The following is a 26,959-nucleotide window of genomic DNA, read 5'->3' on the forward strand; positions in this document are numbered from 1 at the left end:
ACATTTTTCCTATACATCTTCCTACACTCAAGTTTCTCATCATAACCTTCAAGGCTATCTTACCTCTGCCTCACTCAAGTCTACTTCAGCCTTCAGACCTGTCAGCTCCATTTTACATGTTGAGGGACAGCAAACGACACTGCTTCAGCATTTATGAGCTCTCTTCTTGTACGGTTTTATTTGATTCGACATCCCAAGACATTTTTCTCAAGCCACTTACACTTACTTCAGATGATTAGAGAACTAAAATCTTCATTTTGAGGCCTCATCTGGATAGTCCCTTAGTTTAAGAAATTATTTGCTTACTGTTTCTAGTGTTTACTTTCAGATAAGGCTCTATCAACCAACTAAACCAAGTAAAATAAACAACCCCATGTCTTGTATAAAAAAAAATCTTGTTTGTTCTGCCTTCACAATTCAAAATCCTGGCACAAGATAATTCACTATTATGTAAAACACCTACCACTCATGTAGGTGCTATAGAAACAAAGACTTTTCTCTCCTTTTCTATAATGTATATCAGAAAATCTGTATCTATGTAAAAATTAGATTCAAACAATAATATGCATTTATAATCACTTAAAAAATTCAGAGAATAGAAAGATTCAATGTCTTTTTTTCCAGTCATGTTCCTAAAATTATAGTTTCAAGCAGATAAATAAATACAAAACTGAGTTCAGGAAATTACAGATGGCTATTTGGCTTAAAGGCATGAACCTCACTTGAGTATTTCAGTGGGGTGAACTTATTTCACTATGAACTCTTCACAGAACAGACAATGCCCTTCGTGAAAAAACAAAGTTTACTTTGGTTGCTTCCTACCAGGAAGAAAGGTGGAGTTTACTAATTCACTGCAACACAACTACAATCATAAACTGCCTCCCAGATGAGAAGTGATAACGTGGATTTCTAGCCCAAAATGGAGCAATCATGCTGAAACAGTTTTTAACAAAAAGTAAGAACAGTAAGCACAAGAGAGCACATGTGTATAAGCACTCCCCTCCCATTTTAACAGCTCCCTAAAACAGCGATGCCGACAACCACACAGTAATTTAAAAAACATCACAACACGAGGAGTGGGGAGTTCTAACAGTGGCAGCATCTTGCTCTGCCTCAGGTCAGTGTCCCAGGCCTGACAGTGGCAGAGAAATAATTCCAAGGGACAGGAGCATCTTGATGAATTTTACTGTTCCACTGACAGGTTTCTATGGGAACTCTGCTTTGCCCCTCTGGGCTGGCAGGATAACAGCTGATTACTCCATTATAACTAAACTAGCACTGAATTGCAAAAGCACTTAAGAGAGTCCATTTTCAACTGTGGACTGCAATGAAGATTTTCAGTTTATTACCAAAATCCTGTACTACATGTAACCAGAACACAAGGGTGTAGTGCTTGTAAAAGAAAAAGAGCAATAAGTCATCTCCCCACCTTTTTAAAAAATGAGGATTCACAGAAGCTTGGCACTGCCAACTTAAACTCAAGTCACCAGCTCACACTCAAGAGAGCAGGCAGAAAATCTGGTGAAAAAGAAAACTCTGTGACAAGAGGTAGGTGGCAATCCTTCTGGCACACCAGAACCCAGGAGGGTAATCTTGCTCCACCAGACTACCCCTGGCCCTCAGACTCAGCTTGGCACTACTGCTACTACTAATAATAATAATGTTAACATTATATTCTATACAGCTGTGTGCAAAGATGCTGCCCATTTTAACAGGTGAATTGCTCTTCATCTCAGACAACTGGAGGGGAAAAATAAATTTGGAAAAGCAAAAGGATCGGAACACCTGCACTAGAGCCAGAGCTTCCTTGAGTACAGCAAAGAATACTGGATGCACAAGGGCATTTTCTGAGCAATGAGGGGGAAAAAATACAAAGTCCTTGCAATTAAGTTAAATTAGAAGTTTTGAAACTTTCCAAACACCTACTTAAACACCCTTGCTAAGACCCTCTTTTCTATAGTGCCTGATTGCCACATGCCATTTCACATCAACCAAACTAGGTCAAAACCCATCACCCTCTGCACTTCAACTTTATCATATGCTTGTAAGAGAGACTGTTTGACTGTCATGCAAAAGATCCAATTAAAAGCCTCAGTCAAAAAGATCTATTAATAGTCTGCCTGAACAAATGGGACCTGTGCTGACACCCATCACACTGTGCTATGATTGTCTCCAGATGGAAACAGTAACAGAACAAAAAAATATACATATAATTTGCCATATTATAATTATAATATGTTATAATTATGTTATAATGTTGGAAATCCAAAAGACAGCAAAACTACATTTCATATAAAATAGATGAGTCCTGGCAGACGTAATCCAGAATGTCCATTTTAAGAGAAAAACTAATAATTGACAATGATTTTAGAGGGCTACAGAAGCCAGGCCTCTATAAACAAAAAACATAATCCCATTACAGCTGATGCCTGCTTGAGACAAACAAGGTCCATTACAATGCTGGCTTGAGATCAAAGAGCTAACAGCTTCCCACACCCCTAAACATAAAGTCCGTCAGAAAGAAACTGCCTTTGTGCCTGCTTTTGGACAAGCCAACCCTCCAGAATCAATATGCCAATAATCAGTTCTTGCTTTAATGGAATTCTTGGATTCTATTTTTAGCCTGGCAGAAAGGAAACGATGCTTGGTTTGGAAGCACACGCACAGAAGGCAAGGTTATCCTGGGCACAGGGCTTTTGTAGTAGGCTCAACTGTCCGCACCACTAGAATCTTCAATTTCAGGCCTTTCTATTTCAGTTCTAACTGAAGGCATGATTAGGCTACATTTTTATAGCAATGATTTTTATTGGCATGAAAAAGAAATTGTAGTGGAAGTTGCATACAGAATATGGGGAAAGCATGGCTGCAAGGGGAAAAGAGGAAGAGATCCAGCTCCAGTGGTTTATTGTATGTACAGGTTGCCAAACATGGGACAGAGTCCCCAGCCCCATTCAAAAAGAACTGCCTTGAGAGCACGGGATATCTGATGCTTTGGGGCACATTTCCCTGACTGTAAGGGAAGGGGTGGGAAAGCTAAAGGTGCAGAGCTTCCCACACTAAGGCAAAAATTATTTTAAAACAGAGCAGATTTGGAGAGGAGGGTTGGGATAAAAGGGGCAAACTTTGCCAGAAAAGGACATACCAATATTAATGAGCGCCAAAACCATAAAAGAGAAATTAAATGAGAAATTTTGAAGTAGATTCTCATTAACAGCAACACCAAACAATAGTAGCCTCAAACCAACCACAGACTTCCCTTTCTCACAGTACAATTCCATTTTCAGACTTCTTGCTGCTTTCCCTTAAGATCATTTCCCAAAAGAATTTCCACAGGATTACCATTTATTTTACATCTAATGCCTATAAATTAGCAAAAGAGAAAATTGTTCATATTTAGGAGAGATACAAGAGTATCCCTAGACTACCACAAATCTCTAGGAATCCCTTTTTCCCTCATCCCCTGCAAAAGTATCTTTGCTCTCTTAGGTAACCAGACAATCCTTCCTGTTTCTAAGGAGTCAATTTTAAAACTCACATTTACTTGCTTAGTTAAAATGAGCCCAAAATGTAGTCTTAAAAAAAAAAAAAATCACACTACACAGACAAGGTGTACATCTTTTTGGGAGGGTGAATGATACCATGTTTCTAACACATTAACATTACACTGACTTGAGCCACATAAAAACTTATATACATAAAAGATGAACAAGCAGACATCTTTTATCACCAGATAATCTAAATTTCAGTCTTTGTAATGAAAGATTGTTGGTTATGTAGGCACATGCCCTGATAGTCACACAGCAAAGGACAGTAGAAATATCAGCTGGCTATCCAACAGACAAGGTAGGAGGTAAGGTAAGAAGTAAGAACACTTGATGTATTGTCAAATTGTCTGATGTGCTGGAGAAAATACCAGACAAAGAGATTAAATTCAGTGTTTTGAATTTCATCACAGAATATCACATGTGACCATATGCCATATACCAAGCACCTCTGAGATATTCTCCTACTAAAGTACATTTTATAATATTAAGGAATTACAAGAAATTATTATATGCTCAATAACATGACAGCAGTATGGAAATTACATGTAAATCACTTAATTTACACTTACATGTACCTCAGAGCACATAAATGCTTATTGTGACTCAGGATGAAGCAGAGCATTGATACTGTTTGAAGCAATTATCCAGAACAAACAGCACTACAGCCTGACATAAATGTAAACAAAATGATAATGTGCTCTTTTATACATAAAGCTATTAATATAAGTAGACCACAGCAAATTAGGTTTGCCTGATTAAGGAGCAGATCCAGGTAGGAAAGGAAAAGTCATGTGTTCCTGAAAAATGCAACAGTGACTTTCAGAATACTATTGCTCAGTATAAACTATGTCAACTAAAAAGAATAGCCTTCTCAAAATAGTGGTTCTGTCTGTCATAACTTGCAGTTCAATGCTTTCCAGGAAGAACAATTAGCAAGGTAGACATTCACTGAGTCTAATAAAGAGGTATTGCAGTAAGAACATCTATTGTCAGATAACATGACACTTCCTAAAACAAAGACACTGAGTTCTCATCTGCTAGTGATCATGCTGAGAAACTAATGCTAACACAACTATATGTTGATTTGTTACACGTATTTTCAGTTTAACTTTGTACTTTACAAACTTTTGGGCTGTGTACACACTAGAGGTGGTATCTGCATTTGACAGAGAGTCCACAGCTAGAACTAAATCCAGTTTAGTTGCTTTAATTCTGCTGTACATAAAGCATACTTTGTCACGCACATGCAAATTAACAGCCTATTCTCAAGCCCAGTGATGTCTTTAATATCTCCAGATGAGGTTCAGACACATGCAAATCAGACGGGGGGAGATAAGAAAGAGCATATACCAGTAAGAAAATTTTTGTACTAGTTTGCTGTTTGTCCTTGAGGAGACATTCCAAAAACTAGCTGCTCTTGAGATGAGAAGTGCAGATTTTGCAGGTGGAGTAGTCTGCACCAACACCCTCCCACCTAGACACATCCATCTTGCATTGACAGTCAAGATAAAGACAAAAAGCAGGATTATGCACACTTAGTGGTTGGCCAGAAGAGTGAGATGCTGCAGGAAGTAATTCTGGCAACTCTGTAAATAAGCTCTTCTCTCTGACTAAGAATAACCTCAATGTAGCCATGTGGCATGGCTGCATTGAGGAGGAAATAGCAACACAGCCTACTAAACCATGGTCATAACGAAATTCTACCACACTTTTCTCAAAAATACAGCTGTACCCTTCCCCTCTGTAAGTCAACCATATTGTCACCAAATCTTTTCCAAGTAAAAAAGCTCTGGCAAGGAAGGTGTAGTTAAAGAGGTTTTAGAATAGCAGGAGTATCTTTGGATGGAAAAATCCAAGTGTTCTGGATCTCACCAGACCAGGGTAGTTAAAAAACCACCACGTATCAACATAATTGGGGTCACATTTTAAAGACTTTTCTCAGCAGACCAGAGGTTTTTCCAACTAAAATAACAGAGATCTTATCATTGTGGCAAATGAAACAGATCCAATGGGTTTTTATTTATGTAAATGAAGTTACTTCTGACAATAAATACATTCATCTTCCCACTTCTTCTAGGCAACAGAAACCAGCATTAGGCACAAATACATGCATTACCATTTATATCCACATATTCTACTAAAAAAAAAAAAATCAAGTGTATTCTAATCACATGCAAGGACAATAAGAAAAGGGAATTAAAGCAAATCTTACTGCTTCTGCTTATTAAACTTCAGTGGAATTTTAATGTGAAATATGCCTATGATATTGAGATATTGCCTGTGTGAGGTTTCCATAGAACAGCAGTACTGCATTTCCTGGATCAGAATTCTATCTCTCCTTGTGGCACTGTAGGGTGCAAACTGAGATCCCATAGCTGCTTCCAAACATCTACATGCACCAACAAATCCTTCAAAATGCTTGCATTCTTCTCTGTCCATGAAGATTTAAATTATTTACAACTCCCAAACACACACACACATAAGGACTCCTATTGGTACAAATAGGTACATCATCAGTAAGTGGTGTCAAGTCATGTGAAAGGTTAACATTTTAGTCATAAATGTTGGTACCAAGGGGAAGAGTTATGAAGAGGAACAAGCTCTTAATATTTAAGTTTAATAATGCAAATCTGGAAAACGCTGAAAGAGATTAACACCCTATAAAGACTACAGAATAAATTATTCAGCTAAAACAAAAGCTGAATCTGAACATGGTTTAATAAATCAAATTATAGCAAAATGATGCAAAATGAGCAGAGAATAGAGACATATGCAATAAGTGGCTAAATTTCAAATAGCACTGTTTAAAAAATTGCATCACTCCTGTGATGAAGAATAATGCTTCAGAGCAGGCATTATGTTTTGATAAAATGCTGTAGAGATAAATGCTGTAGAGCTGCATGTTTCCAAAATTACAAAAATGCAATAAAAAAAAATTCCCTTATAAATCTTTTTTTTCCTAGGCACAGTGGACTGATGTTCATTTAGTTTTTGCAAATGGAAAACCTAAATGTTAAGGGCAGCATGGAGACCCTCTGTCTTGACTGAGGGGTATAATCTACGCGGTTGGAGTACATTATCACCACAAGGGATGTCTTTAGACTGACTGCAGAGTTTAAAGTCAAAATGAGGCTAAAAAAAGCCTGCTAGAGGGCAAACTAGGACATTAATAACAAGAATTGACACTTGATTAATTAACTGAATTCAACTTTTAAGAATGGGAAAGCTGAGAATGAATGCTAGGGAACAGCTAGTTTGTCATTGTGGCAAATGCAGCTCAGTGAAAGATCTGAGGAAGAGACAGAGAAGGAAGAACCTATATTAAATCTCAGCTCTGTGAAGGCTATGTTTATCTCTTTGAAGAGCCTAAATTTAGACTGCAGTAAGCATGCCCCAAAGTATTAAATTTTGTGGAAAGATGAATAAATATTGAAACCCAAAGTAAATAATTCTCTCAATTTTCTCTTGCTCCATTCTCTCTCCATTTTAATAAAGCCGAAGCAAAAATTTACATATGACCCATGACACCAGTGCTCAGCAGGAGTCAAATGAAGATGTTATTGTATTCATCTACATATAAATGAGAGACTGATGACTCTACTGTGGTTTTGAAAAGCATAGAAGAAATATTCTAAAGCAGAAGTGTAACAGATTAAAACAAAGAGCAGGCATCTTTCATGACAGCAAGCATAGAAGGAATATAGAGATCACCAAATCACAGAATATCTTGAGTTGGTAGGGACCCAGCCAGAATCACTGAGTCCAATTTCTGGCCCTGCACAAAACCCTCCAAGAGTCACAGCACATGCCTAAGAACATTGTCCAAACACTTCTTGAACTCTGCCAGGCTGGTGCTGCGACCACTGCTCAGGGAAGCCTTTCCAGTGCTTACCCATGCTGGGGGTAAAAAAAACTTTTCCTGATGTCCTCCCCTGACTCAGAAAGCCATGAAACCTGGGAATCTGTATTTTTTATAAGCTTCCTGCATTTTTTTTTTTTTTTTTTAGATTTTTACGTAAAATAGCAATGCAGGAGCCATCACACTGTGCCTTCTTGAGTAACACTGCGCACTGTAGCTTTGTATCGTATCTCTGTAAATGTGTGACAGCACAAAACCCCTGAATCATCGCTGTACAACCACTGGTAGCTACACTTAAGTTATGTTTCTTGCCTTGATGATGAGAACATCACTCAAGGCAGGGTCAGATGTTTTACTGGAGACACACGATGTGTACTGTTTGTCTTCCACCTCCTCTTAAAGGAGGTATTATATTGGATGGACTTGATTATTCTTTTACAAATCTACATGTCCTCTGCTCCTCACTTCAAATTGTTCTTATTTCCCCACAAGAAATGGAACATACAAACAAAGCTGCTAAACAGCCTATAATCTCTCGATTCCCCTGTATTATTCTCTTTATAATACATGCGTGCCTGCTTGTTTTCTGCTCCCATATGCTTCTGGGTGAGCTCAAGTTTGAACCACAGCTGATCTCTTATTATCTTCCATAGGAAAAATGACAACACAATTCCTTTAAGAAAATACAAATTTCCTTAAATTCTTTTCCCTCTTAAGGAATTTTTAATATCTACATTTTTTTTACTCTGCATATGAAAACAGGTCCTGTATTAGCTCATGTTTAGGAACTTGGACAAAACAAGAAAGCTTTTGTGAGCATTGTCAAGATACTTTTCATATTTTTCTTTTTAAATAATGTGGCTTGAAGACATTGACTTTCCTCTATTGTCAGCAATCACTTCCATTTTGACTATGGTGTTGGACCAGACAACTTCCTGAGGTTTCCCTTACAGCTTAAATTATCTTATGGTATCATGAACAAGGAGTCTATTTCATCAAAATCAAGCATGCCAGTGGAGAGTAATGTTTTTTAATTAGAAATTTTTCACTTTTGTTTTAGCATCTTTTACTTCTCCACCTAAGCTTTTGTGCAACATAAACCAGAAACATGCTACAAAATAGGTGGTCTTTTATAAGATGCCTGGGTTAAAATTAAAATACAAACATGGTCTCAATACAAATGTGGAACAAGCTAAAAATAATGTCTTACTCCTCCAAAAGTGTTGCCCAAATCACAGTTCCACATTGGTCACTGTGAAGAAAATTTGCCTTTCTCCAGTCAAAACCAGCACAGATAGTTAATGTGGGCTTTTTTAAATGGAGAATAGCATTTGCCTGTAGAAATAAAAAAGCACACCAAGGGCTTAAAGAAAGTACCACATAATTTAGTGGGTAGTAATGAAATACTATGCGAAGAATTCTGCTGCCCAACACTTTTGAGCAATCTGACACACTTAAAATTAATTGGGAGGACATTTTTATAAACAAATCTTCTGTTAAATTGTATCAGTTAGTAACTTCAGTTTGACCATTCACAGATTCATACCTTTTTTGACACAACTTGGTTATGAAGCTTTGGAAACACTATACACTACATTATTGCTAAAATCACATCAATTTTCTGAAAAATAAAGTAAAAATTACTTCAATATGGGCTCTAAGAGTGGAATAAATATGCTTCTTCAAAAACAAAAACAAAGCAAATCAAACCACAAGAAGTCCTCCTACAAAACTTAAAAGCAGACTTAAACATAAAATGCACTTACAGTGTTGGCAAGTTCTAAGTAGCTTCCTCCAACAGAGTTGCTAAAATTCGAGGCCTGAGCTAGAAGTCTTTGCAGAGCAGCCTGTTGAGTCACATTGCTTCTACCATACTCCAACACCTTTTGTAGCATAAAATGACTGTGGAGGTCTGGACTCTGAAGGTCTCTCGCTCCTGAATCATACTCCCAGCTTTCTCTGGCTCCTGATACAGCACCTAAAATACAGAAATGGAAGAAACATTCTAGTATGGAATGTCTGTGTATTAAGAAAATACAGAATCTGTCAAGTTGGAAGGCAGCCATGAGGATCACTGAGTTTAACTCTCTGGTCCTCACAGGACTGCCTAAACCTAAACCACATGACTAAGAGCATCATCCACCTGGTCCTTGAATTCTGCCAGGCTCAGTGCTGTGACCACCTCCCTGAGGAGCCTGTTCCAGTGACCAACCATCATTCCAGAATGAATGGCTATCAATCATTCCTTGCCCTAACATCCAGTCTGAACTTTCCCTGATGCAGCTTCATTCCCTTTCCTCATGTCCTGTCACTGTTCACCAGAGGGAGGAAATCAGCACCTCTGGGGTCACCCCTCAGCCTTCTCTTCTCCAAGCTGAGCAAACCCAGTGACCTCAGCTGCTCCTTGAGATCTTTAACAATCTTGATCTCCCTCCTGTGGACACACTCCCATAGTTTGATGCCTTTCACGTACTGCGAAAATACCCAAAAATGCACACAGTAGTCAAAGTGAGGCAGCAACAACACAGTGCAGATTAGGACCACCACCTTTTTTGACTGTCTAATGATGCTGATACACCCCAGGACACAGCACCTTTGGCTGCCAGGGCACTCTGCTGACATAGGAATAACCCTGACCATCATTGAAAAAAGAAAAAAAAACAAAACCTCCACAGCCATTACTGCCCATCTTCTGTGCACTGATAATATCAGGGAAAAAAAGCAGTAAAATTTCCAGTGCATAGGTGAATTACTAAATTACAAGATTCAGAAGGAAAACTAAAAGCATTTGCATATGTTATTTAGTACATTGCAAAACCAGTGTTTTTCAGAATGGCTAAGGACTGAGAAATGAGTACCAGTAACTTACATCAGATTGAAAAGCAGCAGAGATAAAAGAGCAAAAGAGGAAAAACAACTTTAACTTTTTGTTCACTGAATGCCAACAAATAAGTGTATCTTTTAGCTGTATAATTATAGCTTTTTATGTTACCACTGCCTTATTTATTATCTCAGGATTACTTGTTTCAATTCAAGTGCTAGATGTATCTATCACAAGATGTTTCATTACAAATCAATGCAAGGATATGATCTGGTGGCAAGTGACAAACAATGAATGCTTTGAGAAAGTTTCTGGATCATGAAGCTGTAGGGTTCCTGTTTCTTCATGAACAATCCTTCCAATTCCCTATGCACAGAGCTGGGGTTAAACCATAAAACAAGTAGAAGAAAAGTACTCTTGTACTGTTTCACTCTTGTAACTGTTTCACCCCCAGCTGCTTCTGATTCCCTTACAAATGTCCCACTCCTATTAAAATTTTTTTATGTTTTAGATTCAACCATTTCCTATGGCAAAACAATCCAGAGTAGGCACTAGATTATTTACTAACCCTGGGCAGTACTGTAAAATTTCATCTATAGTATAATGAAGATTAAAAACAAATAAGTGACTATCCCAAGCATACACTCTGGTTAATAGAAAAGTCAGAACAGAATCCAGAGCTACAGACTAGATCAAAACTCTATATCAAACATGCAGCCATCAAACCAGAAGTAGTTACCTGTAAGGCCATCCTATTATTTTAAAAGCTTTTCCTTTTTTTGAGCTAGTTTTCTCTCTCAAGCATTAACCAGCATTCTAAGGAAGTGTTTACTAATCAGTGGTTATTACTTACTCAGTGCATTACGAGGCAAAACCAATAAACTACATAATGGACTACTAGGAGAATGTCTCCCCCTTGCCAGAAAAGTCTGAGATGCAAAAGTACAAGTGGAAAACCAGCCAGAAGGGCTGCAAGGCAGCAACTGATCTGTTGTTTCAAGTCAACACTCTAAGACCCTGTAACGCTGTTATGGATGAAAAGCAGACTTAGGAAACCTGGAGTTGGTTTCACTGTCTTTCTGCAATGCAAATATTCTAGTCTTGAAACATAGAAGTAGAAAATAACACATAACAATTACATTTTATACCAATATAATTACCATGGTTCCTTATCATTGGTAGAAGGAGATTAATTAAAGATTAATTCAATGACTTTCACACCAACAGCATTCACCACTGTACTTCATCTAGCTACATGCTGCAAGCTTTCCAACAGACTTGCACTGAGATACTGGTACCAGCAATATTTTATACCACAGGCAGGGCACTGTGGCTGTGCACAACATTGTGTGTCTCTGCCCTCGTGTGGCTACAGAGCACCACAGAGAAAAAAAATCAGCAGCTCACGGACCTGAAGTCCTTGAAATGTCTCAGGTGTCCAAGGGCAGCAGAGGATGGGTTCTGCCACTTCCCAAGCCTGCCAAGAGCAGGTGAAACAGCACTCTCTGGGCAAGCAGAGCCACAGAATTAAGAGAGCTGGCTGTATCACATGGATTAATCTCTTTCCACAGAGATAAATACGGCACATGTTTCTACAGAGAAGATGCACTACATTTCTATTACTCAAAAGTCATTGCTCTGCAAAAGAGCTTCTATGTTCATGCAATTAAGAACAGCAGTTCTGTTGAAAGACCCAAGTGGCCTTCATAGATTGCACCATCTGCTATCAGACTGAACATTCAGCTGGCACAGAAGTCACCTGTCAATTACAGACTCATCAAGAAACACTGGGGTTTTATTACTATATTTATGACTGTATCTTTAACCCAAGTTTTCTTAAAAGTTCATGTCAATACTCCTAATTTAAAACATACATACTAAAAATGGAAGGGGAGATGACTGGAAGGCATTTCCAGTATTTTATTTTGGGCTTAACCCTAATCCCTGAATTTGCCCACTGTTTTCCCAACAGATTCCAGAACTCTGGCTGTTAAAATGCTGTCCTGGATCATGCACCATTCAAATCTCAGCTTTGCAGGGAAATTCTGGAGTCAAAACTGAGATTTCACTTGTAACTGAAAATTCAACCAGGAATTAACAGACAACTCTTGTATCTTGCTGTAATTAACATACAATTCCTCCTCTTACAATACTAATCAAAAATAAGGAAACGTTAGGTATGATGGTTGATAGCTGACCTAGTAACTAGAAACCTATAGGTAATAAATCTGTGTTCAAGATTAGTCTTTGCAGAACAACATAGATCCCACTGTAGCCTTTCCCTGTTCAGCTACACTTAGAATAACAAGAAGCATGAAATTTCTGTATTAAGTGAAAAAAAATTATCATGAAAATTCCCACGTAATAAGCATGCTGGGAAGTTGGTATTACTACAAAGATTAGACAGAAAGAAAGCATAAATAAATAAATTTATTGCACAATATTTGTATTGGATAAGTAATACAAGAGCACATAATTGTTTTCAAATTACATAAGTAACACTTTAATTCCAGAGTAAGAAATGGAGTGAATGAATACATAGTGTATTAAAGAATAACAAAGGACAGTTTCATTTGATGGCACATGAAAGATTCCATAGTAACATAAAATTTCAGTTTGTGAATTGTACCAAAGCTGTTTAAAACAGTCAGGTTGATTCACAAACACCACTCTGAATAGTGTACCCTGCCTACCTGCACTGAGAATTCCTACTATCTAAATCTTCCTTTATGACTGCAAAGCTCTCTGGTCTGTGTTCTGGTGCCACCCTGCCACTCTGATCTGACAGAAAATGGCATTTCATCTTATGTTCCAGCAGTTAACCTTCTTATATTCTGCAACAAAGAAACACATCTGCCAAAAATACAAGCCAGGATTTCTGATTTGGTAAAGGATAACTTTACCAGGCTATGCTGGTGAACCAAGCATTATGTGATTTCTTCATTGCTCACAGGGTAGAAAAGATAAACCATCAGGATGGTAGGACACTGAAGATGTATTTTTTTCTGAGAGGATCTGGGGTATCAGGAAAAGTGAGGCACTGTAAACTTAGCCCTGCATCAAGTTCTGAAGTGAGTCTGACTTGTGAAGGGAGAACATGAAGACAGCTGACAACGTGGGCTCTCAACCAGCTCCCTGGTCACACTGATTCACCTCACACAGTGAAGAGTCTGATCACTGTTTTCCATGAGGTAGCCATGACATTTAGCTACTTAAACTTTTATGCATTATATTACCAGAAGAATGGCTATTTTTCAGCGGGGGTTTTTTTGCTCATCTTTCATTCAACAGTTAAATTGTGATAACCTATCACAAAGAGTTGGAAAATTGAATTATTATTATTCAGTGAAGGCAACAGGGAGATTAGTGAAAAGCACTAGCCATTTCAGAGCTCCCTGACAACTTCAGTTATAATAGCTCTGGAGGTAAGCTCACTGAATGAAGGGGGAAATGTACAAAATTAACAAAGAACAGTCATTTTGCACTTGCTAGTCAAGTCAGAGCCTCTAGGAGTAGGTCTAGCTATAAAAAATGCAGGCTGTTCAGGAAACCAAGAAGAACAAGAGTAAGTCTTTGGACATTTAAACAATTCAAGTTGCCCAAGCTGATGCAAACATAATAAAACCCAAATTAACTTTAAAGAAAATTTAGGAACTACATAGGCTCCAATTGATCAAGCAACATACCAAGTACAGTAAATCAAAACAACTGAAAAGAAGCTATGTTCTCATAGAGGCATCAACTTTATACTAATCCAACCTGATTAGGAAAGTGAAAATAATAGTCATATTTGGAACTTATCACAATTATTTTCACTGTTTTCTACAAAACACTTCCATACAGGGATCAAAGGCCAAAGGTTCTGGCTTCAGCTGACAGCCTGACAACTAAGGTAACTGTTTCCTATTTAACCGGAATCACTCTTTAAAAGTTATTTATTATTTTGCATCAGATGATAAAACAATATGAATGACACCTATGAATGGCACAGCAGAAGACTGATGATGATAATAACTGATCCTCACATGCACAGCTGGGTGAGAGATTTTATTAAACACAGAAAGCTATCTGTACATCCATCACAAGTTCTAGGAGAATTCAGGGGGGAAGGAATGTATTCTCAACTCTGCCTTCAGTCCTAGAGACACTTCACATTAGAATTTTTTGCAACACTTGTCCAGTGACAGCAAAGGAAATAACTGATGTGGACAAAGCAGTTATGGGAAATGGAGAATCTCAAGGTAAGGGTTTGTGGGATCACTGTCTAAATTTTTTCCTCCCAGCATACTTTTTTTCTGGTTTGATGAGCACTGCACACAACATACAATGTTAGGTTGTGTTATTTCAGTCCTTTTCTCATTTCTTGGGAGTGAGGATAACAAGCTCCAAGGGAAGGAAACCACAGCTACACCCCACACTGACTAACTAACATAACTTACTCATGGGAGAAATCTCTTTTATGAAATTAAGCCTAAGAGGAAAATTGAACCACACTGATAATTTCTGCTCTAAAAGACTGCTGCCAGCTCACACGTCATCATCCTTTTGTCCCTGAACTACAAGTTCACATATTTGCACTGTCTACTGGTATATTTTGCAAAAATCATCACAAAACCTGAACTGTATTTCAGGTTCAGTGAAGCACCCCCACCACTGGTACATTCAGAATTTGAGAATTCTCCAATTTTGTGCTGCCTGCCCGATTCACTAGAGGGTATCATTAAAGCATAAATTTCAGAAACACTTAAATGCACATTAAAGAAATTGGAACAGTCTGCAACATAACCAGCACTCTTACTTACCAGAGTAATACTATCTCTTTTTTTTTAGGCTTTTGGATTTTAATTTTTTACATTCCATGACATATTTTTCTAAGCAGATTTTTATCACTTACAAAAACTACGTCAAGTCTTAAGAAAAATAAATCAAACAGCTACATGAAAATTAGGATAGATAAGTGAATCAGCTTGCCAAGAGCAAAACCATAAAGTAGGCAAGATAATTCATAAAGCCTTGAGAAAGTAAAACACATAGAGACATATCTAGTTAAAGATGAAATTTCTCTCATTATAATTTCCCAGTCACTCAACAGGTCTTTTGGATGAAGAAGCTGAGTTTGTTAAATCAGTAGTCCAAACCATACATATTAATAAATGTTTGTGGAATTTCCATTAATTTGCCTTCTTTAAATTTATTTCAGTTGCTGGAGAAATGCATCTATGTAAACTATCATGGTTTCAGTACTTTCCAGCATACTGGCATTGACCATATAGGAAACAGTTACATAGAAAACAAAATAAAAGCACACTATCCATAACACCTTCATACACCTGTCTTTGACTCTGAGATTATTCAAGACTATCCCTGAGACCAGATAATCATTTCCTCTATTCAGACATAAGAAACAGAGGATGGGGATGACTTGTCAACAAGGGGATGACTTCTAGAAACCAAGGTCTTCTAATACCCAGTATTGTTTAAGCACCTTACCTAAATTTTGCCAGAACTCTGCTGGCTAGCAACTGCATCGTATTCAGGAACTCAATCTAGAATTTAATTTGAAGTTTCTATTAAGGCAGAAAACAATCATTTTTTTCCCCTGAAAATGAATGATCTCTAGTAAAGAGGGGAGTATACAGTATATAGGAAAAAGGGTACAAAAACCCTGAAGTCATATAGAAGCTGGGGGAAGTTCCAACATACCTTTCAGGTACAGTATTTGTACCGTATGCACTGCACTTCTAAAAAAAGTTGGCTTTCCTTACATGGAAATTTATAGGTGAATAATCAGCTTCCTCCCTGACTACCTTCCACTCAAGACAACCTCACTTTAGATCTGACTTGAATAAACATGTATCCAAGCAAACAAATCCAGATTTTGTTGTCTGTCAGTTTCATTTTGCTCCTATTTCACGAACCTTAGTATGTCAGAGCCACATTAGAAGCAGGCAGGAGGCAGCCCTTGATTTACAAAACCTGGAGTGTAGGATGTGTGACAGTGCTCATCTTGTGCCAAATGAAGCATGCCTTTTATGAAAACCCCAGCAGCCTTTCAGTTTCTCAAGCTGATCACAGTTTGCATGGAAAGCATAAACTGGGACAAAACTGAGGAAGTGATATTGTAATCCAGTTCCAAACCATATGGCAAACACAAACCACAGCTCCATGCGTTACCACTGGAGCTGACCAGGAGGCACAGACAGCAGTACTCTGAAACAAGCCTGACCTGTGGTGCTCTGGGCAGCAGCAGCTCTCAGGAACAGCAGCTTTCTGTTTCCCCCAGTTCTACCTACTCAGCTGCCTGTCCTTCCCTTTCCTCTCAAAATGTTGAGGTGCTTGGTAATTTCAAGGGCATTTGGTGTCAAAGTGTCAAATACACTGAATTCCTGTAAGTTTTATGGAAGGCATAGAGGTGACTGACTCTGTTAGTGCTTCTACTGAGGAAGGTAACACAGCACAATGCAATGCTCAACCTTGACTAGATACACTCTGGGGAGGGAGGGGGAGGTGGGAAGAGAGGAAAAAACCCTGAAAATACGTGTGAGGAAGGAAACTTCAGGAAAGCAAGAAGAGTTTGTTCCTCATACAATGGAAGGGCAAGATGTGCTACTCCTGGTGGCAGGCCATGGTGAACACCAAATACTTGCATATGTTCAGAAGCTCAGTCCTGCAAGACAGGGTTAGAGGGAGGGAAGCCAAGTTTGTATAAGCAAGTGCAACTATCTCTAATCTGAAGTCCCTGAGCTGAAATTTAATATGCAAGCATTGTTACATGATCACTCAGACCCTACAATCTTCTCTAATTATCTTCCTCTCACCATGCTAGGGGACGGAATTACCATTTACCAATAAAGTCTGGTCTAATACAGATTAGCTGTTCTTATATTTTACAAATATTCAAACCAGAAGAAAGCTTCAACCAAGTCTCTTTTTCTATCAGACACCGGAAATCCCTGCAGGGATCAATTTAATCCTGTATACATTCACTGGTGTTTAATGCATACTATATATTATGATTTCAGTAAGATTCATCAGCTATCAATTATAAACCTCCTGAAATTCAGTTTCATTTGTAAGGATGCTCACGGAACTTAAATTCTATGTTTATTAAAGAAAAGAAAAGTTACCTATATTCTGCTGCTCTGCACAAAGACAGTGGTATCAAAAGATTATTTAAACGTAATAAACTAAACCACTTACAGTTAACAGGAGTTTGTCTGTAATTAAATTTGGCCTAGCAGAAATTCAAAGCTTTTCTAGTTAAACATTTCTAAGGGTGAAACTTTGCTCATAAATTTCAAGAAAATCTGCAGCATGCCTTTGAATCCATATGTGCTCTGTAGTTTTTAATTAAATACAGCATAAATAAATGTAATCACTGCATCAGTTTCTCAAGAGCAATTTATTTGCAGTAAGATCAAACATGGAATTAATGTACAACAAAAATAATGATTTTTCAGCCCCACTGGTCTGCCTCTCCTATTTACCCATAAGCTTAATTTAAGGCTGAATTCCTACCATTCCTTTGATTATTTCTCATGCTTGATCCACTATGCAAATAAATTATCATAGCAAATTTTCAGGGGACTTATTTTCAGTAAAGAAAGGGGAATTAGCTATGAATTAATTACTAAGTACTAACCTACAGCCAAAAATTGGTAAAGGATTCTAGTATTTGTGACTGTTTCTCTAGAATATGAAATCAGATCAACAAATACATGCAGTTAAAGGAAACCAAGACTGTACTAATAAATAGTGCCATTTCTTGTCCATCCGCCAAGTCAATTGGTGCTAGAAATCGGCAATTTTTTATCAAGGAGAAAAAATGGCAATTTGCTCCTCGTAAAGAGCTAGACAAATCTATACAAATGCATAACATAAATAATTCTAATGCTAGCTTTTATAAAAGACATACAAAGCTATACAACACTGAAAAGCTAACAGAAGCCACAACTGTTTAGCAACTCCCTGCTTTAAATATTAGAGATTTAGTTCTGCTGCAATAAAGTTTTTGTGTGCCAAGCAATCCACCTCCATCACTCACTACATTATTCACACAGATTTACTGTACCTATCATAGCCTTCATTCTCCATAGCTGGACAGATCAGTCCAGAGATTTGATCAGTAACTGACATTCTTCCTGCATTTCCTACTGAAACTATATAATAAAGAGGTCATATTTGGTGACTGCAAGACTCCAGCAACACTTTCAAAAGTTATTTTATTAATTCCTTAAAATTCTGTTTTAAAATGCAAGAATGTCAACAGAGTTTACATTCCATTTCACTTATAGAAAAGTAAGTGGTTATTACTTGCAAATTATTGTTAAAGCCCCTGCTGACATTAATAGTGTAGGATAAAAATGGCAACACATTACAACAACTTTGAATTGCTGATTAATAAACATCAAAAAGCCTAATCCTAGTAACTTTGAAAACTTCCTTTTTTGTGCACTTGAATAAAACATGAAACTTTTAAATCTATACACTCATTTGCTTATCAGGATGGTAGATATGGATGCAGGCTTGGCTTACTGAGGACATACACAAGTGAGTATTAATAAATCTGAGTCCTACACTTTCATTAAGAGAGTCAACCAATTTCCTCACTTCTGCATTCCACCTGGAAACACAGGCGTGAAAATTGTTGGGCAAAATTGGGCCAAATTATTTGAATAACCTTATCAATGATAAAACAGATGGATGAGACGAAGTTCAATAGTAGATTAGATGCAATTACTTCTTGCAACTTTTTTTCGAAGTTATTTTCTTCATAATGAAAAGCAAAACTTATAGGCAGCAAAGGTTTTATTTCTTTTCTTAGGAATTTGGAACAGTTCCAAGAAAAGTCTGCCTGACTAGTAATCTCTGCACAATTACACACAAACTTGCAGTGTAAAAACATTCATGCCAGAGGCTGGATTCCTTTGTTTCAGATCATCGGGACACCTGCTACTCAATACCAGTCCAATGAGTTTTGAAATGCTGTCATTTATGTGCCCCACATCAATATATGATATCAGCTTTAAATATCAGCAGCAGCTCACACCCTATGTAGAAATTAGTCTTGAAAAAAACACCTGTATACTATCTTTGAAAATAAAGTTCAATTAAAAGTGTTTTGACCAGAAAAAAAATGGTAATACAAAAAAATAACATCCACCAAGCTCCTGTTAGAATTTGTACATGATGTCTCTTGTCTCAAGCAATGCTTAGAAAGCAACAGCAAAGACTCAATAACAACATAATCAATTCTTTGATCACTCTTGAGTATATAAATGAGTCCTCAAAGAAATGAAAGGCACAGAAACATCAGGAAGGCACAGAAAGGCATAGGTCATAACTAAAGCTTGACTGCAAGTGTAATTCCTCAGCTGTCATTATGTTCATACCACAGGCTGGGCTTATATTATAGAAATGTATTGCATCGCTGTTTCCTTGACTCTTTGAAAAGAAAGCTATGTAGAACATTTTGAACAGTCCTGCCACAATGGTCTTCATTTACAACCAAATAAAAAACAGTTGCATCCTAAATGGTCATCTTTGGTATTTCCTCCCATCCTTTTTTTTTTTTTTTTTTTTTTTGGGGGGGGGGAGCATCTCTGTATGTTTTCTAAGAATACTTGCAAGAGGCAAGGCAGGACAAGGACAAATCCAGTAATTTCCCCATTAGCACTAGAAGTACAGTGGAGTAAGATAGTCACACTTCATCAGCAGAGCAAAATATATCAAGGCAAGAAACTCACACATCTTCTGATCTTAACTTTTGGGGAAAAAAGAGGAAAAGAAAAATGGGTTCACTCACCAACTTCAAAAATTAATTAAATTATTCTTGTAAAAATAACAGCAGCTGGGGAATTGGGGAAAAATTAGTTGGGATTGAATTCTATACACTAATAAATTTGAAAGTCCATCTATGAATACTTTTTGGCAGCAATTAGTAAGATTCTTTGTGGGATAAATTTTGAGACTATTATGTCTCCTATTATGTTGGCCTTTTTCTTATCAAGTTTAGGAGCTGTCTTTCACCCCTGATTATTACAAATCATAATTACTTGGCTGGTTTGTCTAAGAAAGAAGATTTTAAACCCCAGAAATCTGGTCAGCAAACAGGGAAACTTTGTATAGCCATCTCAGAGCAGAACAACAACTCTATTTGCAGGAAAATACAACTGTGTCAGCACCAAAAATACAGGCAACCTAAGATAACTGTATGAGCAAAGGGAACACACAACATCATTAAAGCAAAAAAAAATGCACAATCTTGGCTTTGAAATATTGTCTGACAGCTCCAGAAAGAGATTCACAAGCTGGAAATCAATTGAGCACAAGGCTTACGAAAATTTCAATACAGAAAGTGATGGGAGAAATGGGCATAGAAACTACAGAGTTTTGCAATCCAACAATATATATGAAAAAAACATAAACAGAAGAAATGCTAACAACAAACTACCTCTATAACAAAATATGACTATGAAGCTATAAAATATGAGATGGAAGATAAACAGAGCTATGAAACAGATTTGCTGTGCTGAGAAGCCAAAATGAAAAGCCAAGGAGCATGAGGCGATAGGATGATAAGGGAGTAGTATAGTTCATCTAAAAAGCAAAAAGATAAGGAGTTCACCAAGGATACAAAGTAAACAAGGAAAATTTGAATTTCTGAGATGGCTAGCTAAAAACATGTGCAAAGTGACGTAAGACAGAACATGCAAATCCCATACCTACAAAGCTAATAAATAAGTAAATGAATAGATAGACCAAAGCACCAAAATCAACACATGCCCAGTTTTACTTTCTATGAAGCTGACTACTGACAAGATAAAGACAGGTGTGACTGATCAGTAAAGCCCTACTACAGGAGCAGGAGTAGGGATGGGCCAGGGTGATGTGCCCACAAAGCTCAAGGAAGGATATGGGCTGGGACTGATCACAGCTGCTGCAAAAAAGCGGGCTTGATCTCAACACCAGGAGGACCTGAGGGTGGGTTTTGCTTCAAATAAACAATAAACACCTGAGAGAATCAACTGGTGCTGTATTTCTCCCTGAGTTCAGTAAGAGTGTGAATGTCTCCCTGAGTTAGCCATGCCAGTGTGGAGTACTTGTATACACGGCTCAGCCTCACTGGTATTGTGATTGAGCTGTGCCCTGCAATTGCTCTCCTCTGTTATGTGTGACTTGTGCCTGTATTGCTTTCAGTATGCTTTGCATCCATGCTGCTAAAACAGAAATCCCATGTACCATCAACTACCTTCAAATAAATAAATAAATCTGATGTTCAACATTATACCGGCCAACAAGTCAAGAACATGACCTTGAGATAACCCTGACCTAACATGAGAAGCTGGAATAACACAACTCTCCAGAAGATGTATGAAGCACATCTGACAATACAAAAATATCGTCAAAATAATTTAAGACACTTCAAAGAAAAATTATTGGGAAGACTAATTTCCAGTTTAAAAAGTGTTTTAAAACATGTATGCCCACATAGCCCAAAGAAAAAGCTGAGGAGACATAGCTCCAACTAAACACCACCAGAAGTTGATGCCATTTTTGTGAAGAATGGACGCAGGTCAGTTCCATGGTCATCAGCCAGCAGTTGTTCATAGCCAGCATGCACCTGATGTAGGGAGTTGGGAAATGGACAGCATCATCAGCTTTTTCCACAAAACACCACACTCTGCCATTTTTGATCCCAGAATCTGTGTCCTTTAGTCTCTTCCATTTTTTTACAGGGTGAAAGGAAGCATTCTGCAAGTATTAACATTTCTGACCTAATGCTGACTGGTCACAGTGCTATCAAGGACTGGGCTCAATGACACTGATAATCCCTTCCTACAGCCCATTTTCCTGTGGATGGAATAGCACTTTTTTTTTGTTTGTTGGTTTGAGGTTTTTTTTGGGGGGTGGGGTTTGTTTTTATTGGTTTCTTTTGGTTTGGTTGGTTCTGGTTTTTGATTTTGTTTGGTTTTCAACCAGATGGAGAAGTATTTTTGTATTCTCTAAATCGTAGGGTTCTTCCAGCATTCAGATCTCCCACTCAGTGGAACGATTTTTAAAGCATCCAAGAAACACTAATTCCTACACTGTATTATGACTGGAACCAAGATTAAGTCTTCCCTCATTTTCCAGTTTTATCTACATACCTGCCTGAGCTTTACAGAGAACAGAGAAGAGAACTCCCTGGATCTTCAGTTACCAACCCTTACCCTTCCAAGGAAATCTGTGCAATTCTCTTGTGCAATTTGCATTTTTACAAGAGGATGCTCTGCACACATTCTAGTTTATATTCTGATGACAAGTCTACATCCATTACAACAGCACTCTAGTATATGATGAAATTATGCAAAGGCAGATCCACAAAGCCCTGTAGGGGCAACCCTAATGCCAGTGAAATCAGTAACAAACACCCCACAGTTTACCTTTTGTTAAATTACACCCACAGGACATTTAAAAGTCATACCTACCTAAACTGTTATTGCTGCTAGTTGGCCAGGAAGCTACTCTATCCCTTAACTTTTTCTTTTTACAAGAGTCATCCGATTTCACAGAAAGCTCCACTTCCTCCTTCTTGATTTCCTGTACCAGTTCCATGCGGCACTGACTAAAATCCTGGAAGGAAATTTTTCCATTTTCATCTGCTCCCAGCTGGTGCATGATCTCTGCAACAGATGCCTCCATATTCAGCTGGCGGCACACCATCAGCAAGTCATTCCTAAAGATATTTTTGGAGGGGAAAATGGGGGGTGGGGGAAGATTGGAAAAGTGGGAATAGAGAAAACAAAAAAACAACAACTTAGTTTTGAACAAAAGGAATACTAACCCTGTCTAATCAGGATACACATTAATGCACAGGCATTTAAAACCAATAAGCCAACTACTGATGGAAACAAAATCTCGAAACAATTTCTCCAGCATCTGAATGATGCATATTTATCAAATGACAAATAATAACATTCTCAATAAAATGTGGGCAAACCAATTCAACTAGATCTGAAGTAACAGCTGCTCTATGCTACCAAATCTTCTGGGCGTCCATTCTCTCTGATTAGAATTTTTATTTTTTTTTAAATTACCACTACTTTGCTACTCTCACATTTCACTGCTTCTTTCCTGCCATCCTTTTCTTAAACACTTTTTAGACTGGACTGCACAGCACTACCATACCAATTTATATCAAAAATAGCATGAGTGTGTTTCTATGTTATGGCTTTTTTAAAGCAGCATAAAAGCATATAGCTTATTTGTGTGTTGAACAAAATCTTTCAGTAGAAGGAAGGCAAAGGAAATGTGTAATATTACTATTATATGAATTATTAGCAGATTTAATAGTATTATTATTATTTCATTCCTAGTATCAGGGTATCATTCAGAAGGTTTCTGTGAAAACATGATACATTGAAATACTCAAAGTTCTCACATGAAGAGCTTCAATAAAGTAATTTATTATGAAAATCAAGCCCATTTTATTCTACAGAAAGAAGTTGTACATTGGGTGGAGGTCTTAAGTCTCTTCTATGAAGAAATTCCAGAGCTGCAGAAACAGAATTCGTGTCAGAGATGTTTACAATAAAATTGGATAATACTGATCATAGTAACAATATTAACAGCAGTGACGATGAGAATGATGATAATAATGACAATATGATTATAATAATAATAATGATAACAATATGACCATGTAGTTTAAAAACAAATAAAACCCCAAGAAAAATAACAGAAAGCAAACTAATCTCTACTTATGACAAGAAATAACTTTATTACAGAAGAATTAATCACATAGGCCAAACATAAGCAATTATTACTTGCAGTTCAGATTTTGCTCAGAGTTTTGCTCTTAGATTTGAATCTGATCAATTAATAAATAAGCTCCATGGCTCAGTTTCTTATTTTTAAAAATTAAACCAACAGAAATACAATCTCACTAGGATGTTGCAAAGAAAAATAAGGATGAGAGCACATTCAAATTTTTACCTGGGGGAATGACAGATACAATTCAGCTATGTCTTGGAACAGAGCAGACATAGCCTCAGATTGAGGGACTCTGCAGAGGTGTGCTAATTTTGAAACAAGTACCAGGAGAAGCAGTACAGGGTGATTTTGCCAGGGGATTCCAGGACATAGGTCTGTTGCCCTGGCTCCAGAAGAATTAATCTCCTATACTGGGGTAGGAGGAGGCTGTGGCACTGGCAGCACACCTTACACAGACCTGCTCATGACAATTGTAAAGCTTCTATTTCACTACAGCCCACAGGGACATGTCCAAACCCAGTTCTGGTTCCCTACATTCTAAAGGTGTTACACAAATGCAAACTGATTTATAAACGAAATCTCTCAAGGATTGTTCCACTACATAATACCAAGGAGAAAACATGTATCTTCTTAAAACTATTTAAAACTTCAGCTAGTAAAAAGGTACCATCATTTTGCCAGGAAGCATTTAATCTTTGCTAATACAAGTTGCAGACTAGGTGCAGAAACACCTTTGAAGAGGGAAGCCAAAATTATAAATGCAGCCAAGCTCCCTAGAGGCAAATAGAGTAAATAAACAGACAGTGTAGGAAAACCTGTTCCATGCAGTGGTGTCATGAGTCACTTCTAGGCCAATACTGTAGATAAATAGCAATCCATTTGAAACATTAATTTTGAAATGACTAATCTAAAAATGACTGATGACCAGAGCACTCAGAGGCAATAAGAAGTTGCTGATCTAAAAGATGTACAAAACTTTCTCCAGATCACTTCTCTTCTTGGTAGGAGGCTGCTTAATTTAGGTCCCTGGTGCAGCCACCAATCTCCAGAGCATCCTGGACCCACTGCGCAATTGGCTCTGATTTTCACACAAGTCAAGCCCTCACAACTTAAACCACAGAATCACATCAGCTCTGCAGCTTTGACTTTTCTATGAGCAACTGCAGGCAAACAATCCTGGCAGCAATCCCAGAACTCTGCTCGTCTGCAGTCAGAAAAGCTCACAGAAAGACACCTTCTGTTCTGAATAAAATTCTAACAGAGTTTTAGATGGGTAGAGAAATTATTAGGTAAGAGGCTCCAAGCATCACGAGGCAGGCTGCATCAAAATGCTTATTTCTTAATCTGGATGAGCAGAAGTAAAGCACAATAAATCCACCCTCATCTGAAATGCCAAGAAAGCAGAAACCACAGTGAGTGTGTATCACACAAGCCCTCTATGACACTGTAATCTTTGGCAAAAAAAACATCTCGAGGTTAGCACCCAGCTACAGAGAGCACTTTGGAAGGTTACCAGACTAAAAGACAATGTTCACTGCTGTCTGAAAAACACTAATAAAAACAATGTCCTCACCTACAGGGCATGTTGGATGGAGAATTTATGTAGTTTTGTGGTCCACCCAAGGCCTGACACATCTTGACTTTCCAGAAGGGAAGAAAACTGTTCAAGAAGTTCACTAGCAGATGGAAATAGGTAGCAGGTAGACTAGGAAAGAGGACAAAGACCCACAGCAGTTCTTACTTTGTATGTTTTCTTGAAGAAATAATTTCCAGAACCAGCAACAACCACAAAAAGAAATTTCTGTTGTCTAATGCATTTGGCCTCAGAAACAGAGTTCATTACCTTTGTCATTATCTAAACAATTACATCTCCACCGACCTTTTCATATAGAAATACTTTAAGAGGTTATTTTTTGCTCTCAAATTTCCTCAATTATTACCAATTTTGATGGTTTAACAATACAGAAGCTATTACTTTATCAGGCACAGATCATCCTGATAAGACTAAATCAGCATTTCCATATTATCTTTTAAAGGAAGTGGTAGGGCAAGACTGAAGTTGCAACTTCTGAAGGAATAATGAGGACAGCTTCAGAATTGCTGGAATTTTTCATCTGCTGCAAACTGGATGTCCTTACAAAAGGGCAGAGGATGAAGAAACACAAGTTTCCCGCAACAATACATCTGCCTGAAAGTTATTCTTAGGAAAAAAGGCCTGAAGGTCCCACCTCAGCTTAATAAACTGCATTCATGACCATCACTGCTATTCATACATGAAACAACTGATAAATTGATGTGTAAACAATTTTTATATGTATATTTGGAATACTGTCTGCATTGATAAACAAAATGCATTTTGTTTCAGGAGTATTTTCTTTGGGTTTACTTCCTAGTGCTAGACTATGTAGCAGTTAGTATTAATCAACCCTTTTTAAAATGAAAGTATAAGATACACAGTAACACTCATTGTGTTCACTTTTAATGTAAAGCTCCATTTCCTAATGGCTGTCCCAATGCTCCCTATTTTCTGTGTATCAAATATGTTGTCAGAACTGGGCAATAGTTGTAAATGAGCCATTTCAGTGAAGCTGATGAGTTTGGCAAGGCATGAATAATGTGAGGCAGGATGGGATGGAGAACAGGCACATCACCTGGACACGCTTGTTAAAATGCTGAGCAGTAATACTGCTGATACTGGGATCTGAAAACTCACACTGAAGCTTCAGTTTTAACATCTCATTGTGATCAGGAACGGAATTCATGCAGATGGATTTTTTCACGCTACATGAAAACTTTTCCTAAGAGCATTGACTGACATTTCATAGTTTTATAGGACTTTTTTTTTATATTTGTGCCCATTTATGATGGAATTAAAGCAAAGTGTAAACACAAAGTTGAAAGAAATTGCAGGGGGGTAGGTCACTAGACCAGACTGCTATCCCACAAGGGGATATTTACTCTGTAACCACTGAGTTCTGA

At 37.7% G+C, this 26,959-nt stretch overlaps 1 protein-coding gene across 2 annotated transcripts in view; it reads right to left on the reverse strand.

The window, feature by feature from the left end:
• The window catches only part of MCC (MCC regulator of WNT signaling pathway), a 183,230-nt gene that overhangs the window by 145,951 nt on the left and 10,320 nt on the right, over window positions 1-26,959 (reverse strand). The window contains exons 2-3 of one of the 2 annotated variants that reach the window (XM_059873449.1): window positions 22,696-22,943; window positions 9,171-9,382 (exon numbers count right to left, since the gene is read on the reverse strand). In XM_059873449.1, the coding sequence (XP_059729432.1) occupies window positions 9,171-9,382; window positions 22,696-22,943 (460 nt within the window). The remainder of the gene's footprint in view (window positions 1-9,170; window positions 9,383-22,695; window positions 22,944-26,959) is intronic. The other variant, XM_059873450.1, reaches the window with a different exon arrangement.

This window comes from Haemorhous mexicanus, chromosome Z (assembly GCF_027477595.1).
Source record: "Haemorhous mexicanus isolate bHaeMex1 chromosome Z, bHaeMex1.pri, whole genome shotgun sequence".
Classification (NCBI taxonomy): domain Eukaryota; kingdom Metazoa; phylum Chordata; class Aves; order Passeriformes; family Fringillidae; genus Haemorhous; species Haemorhous mexicanus.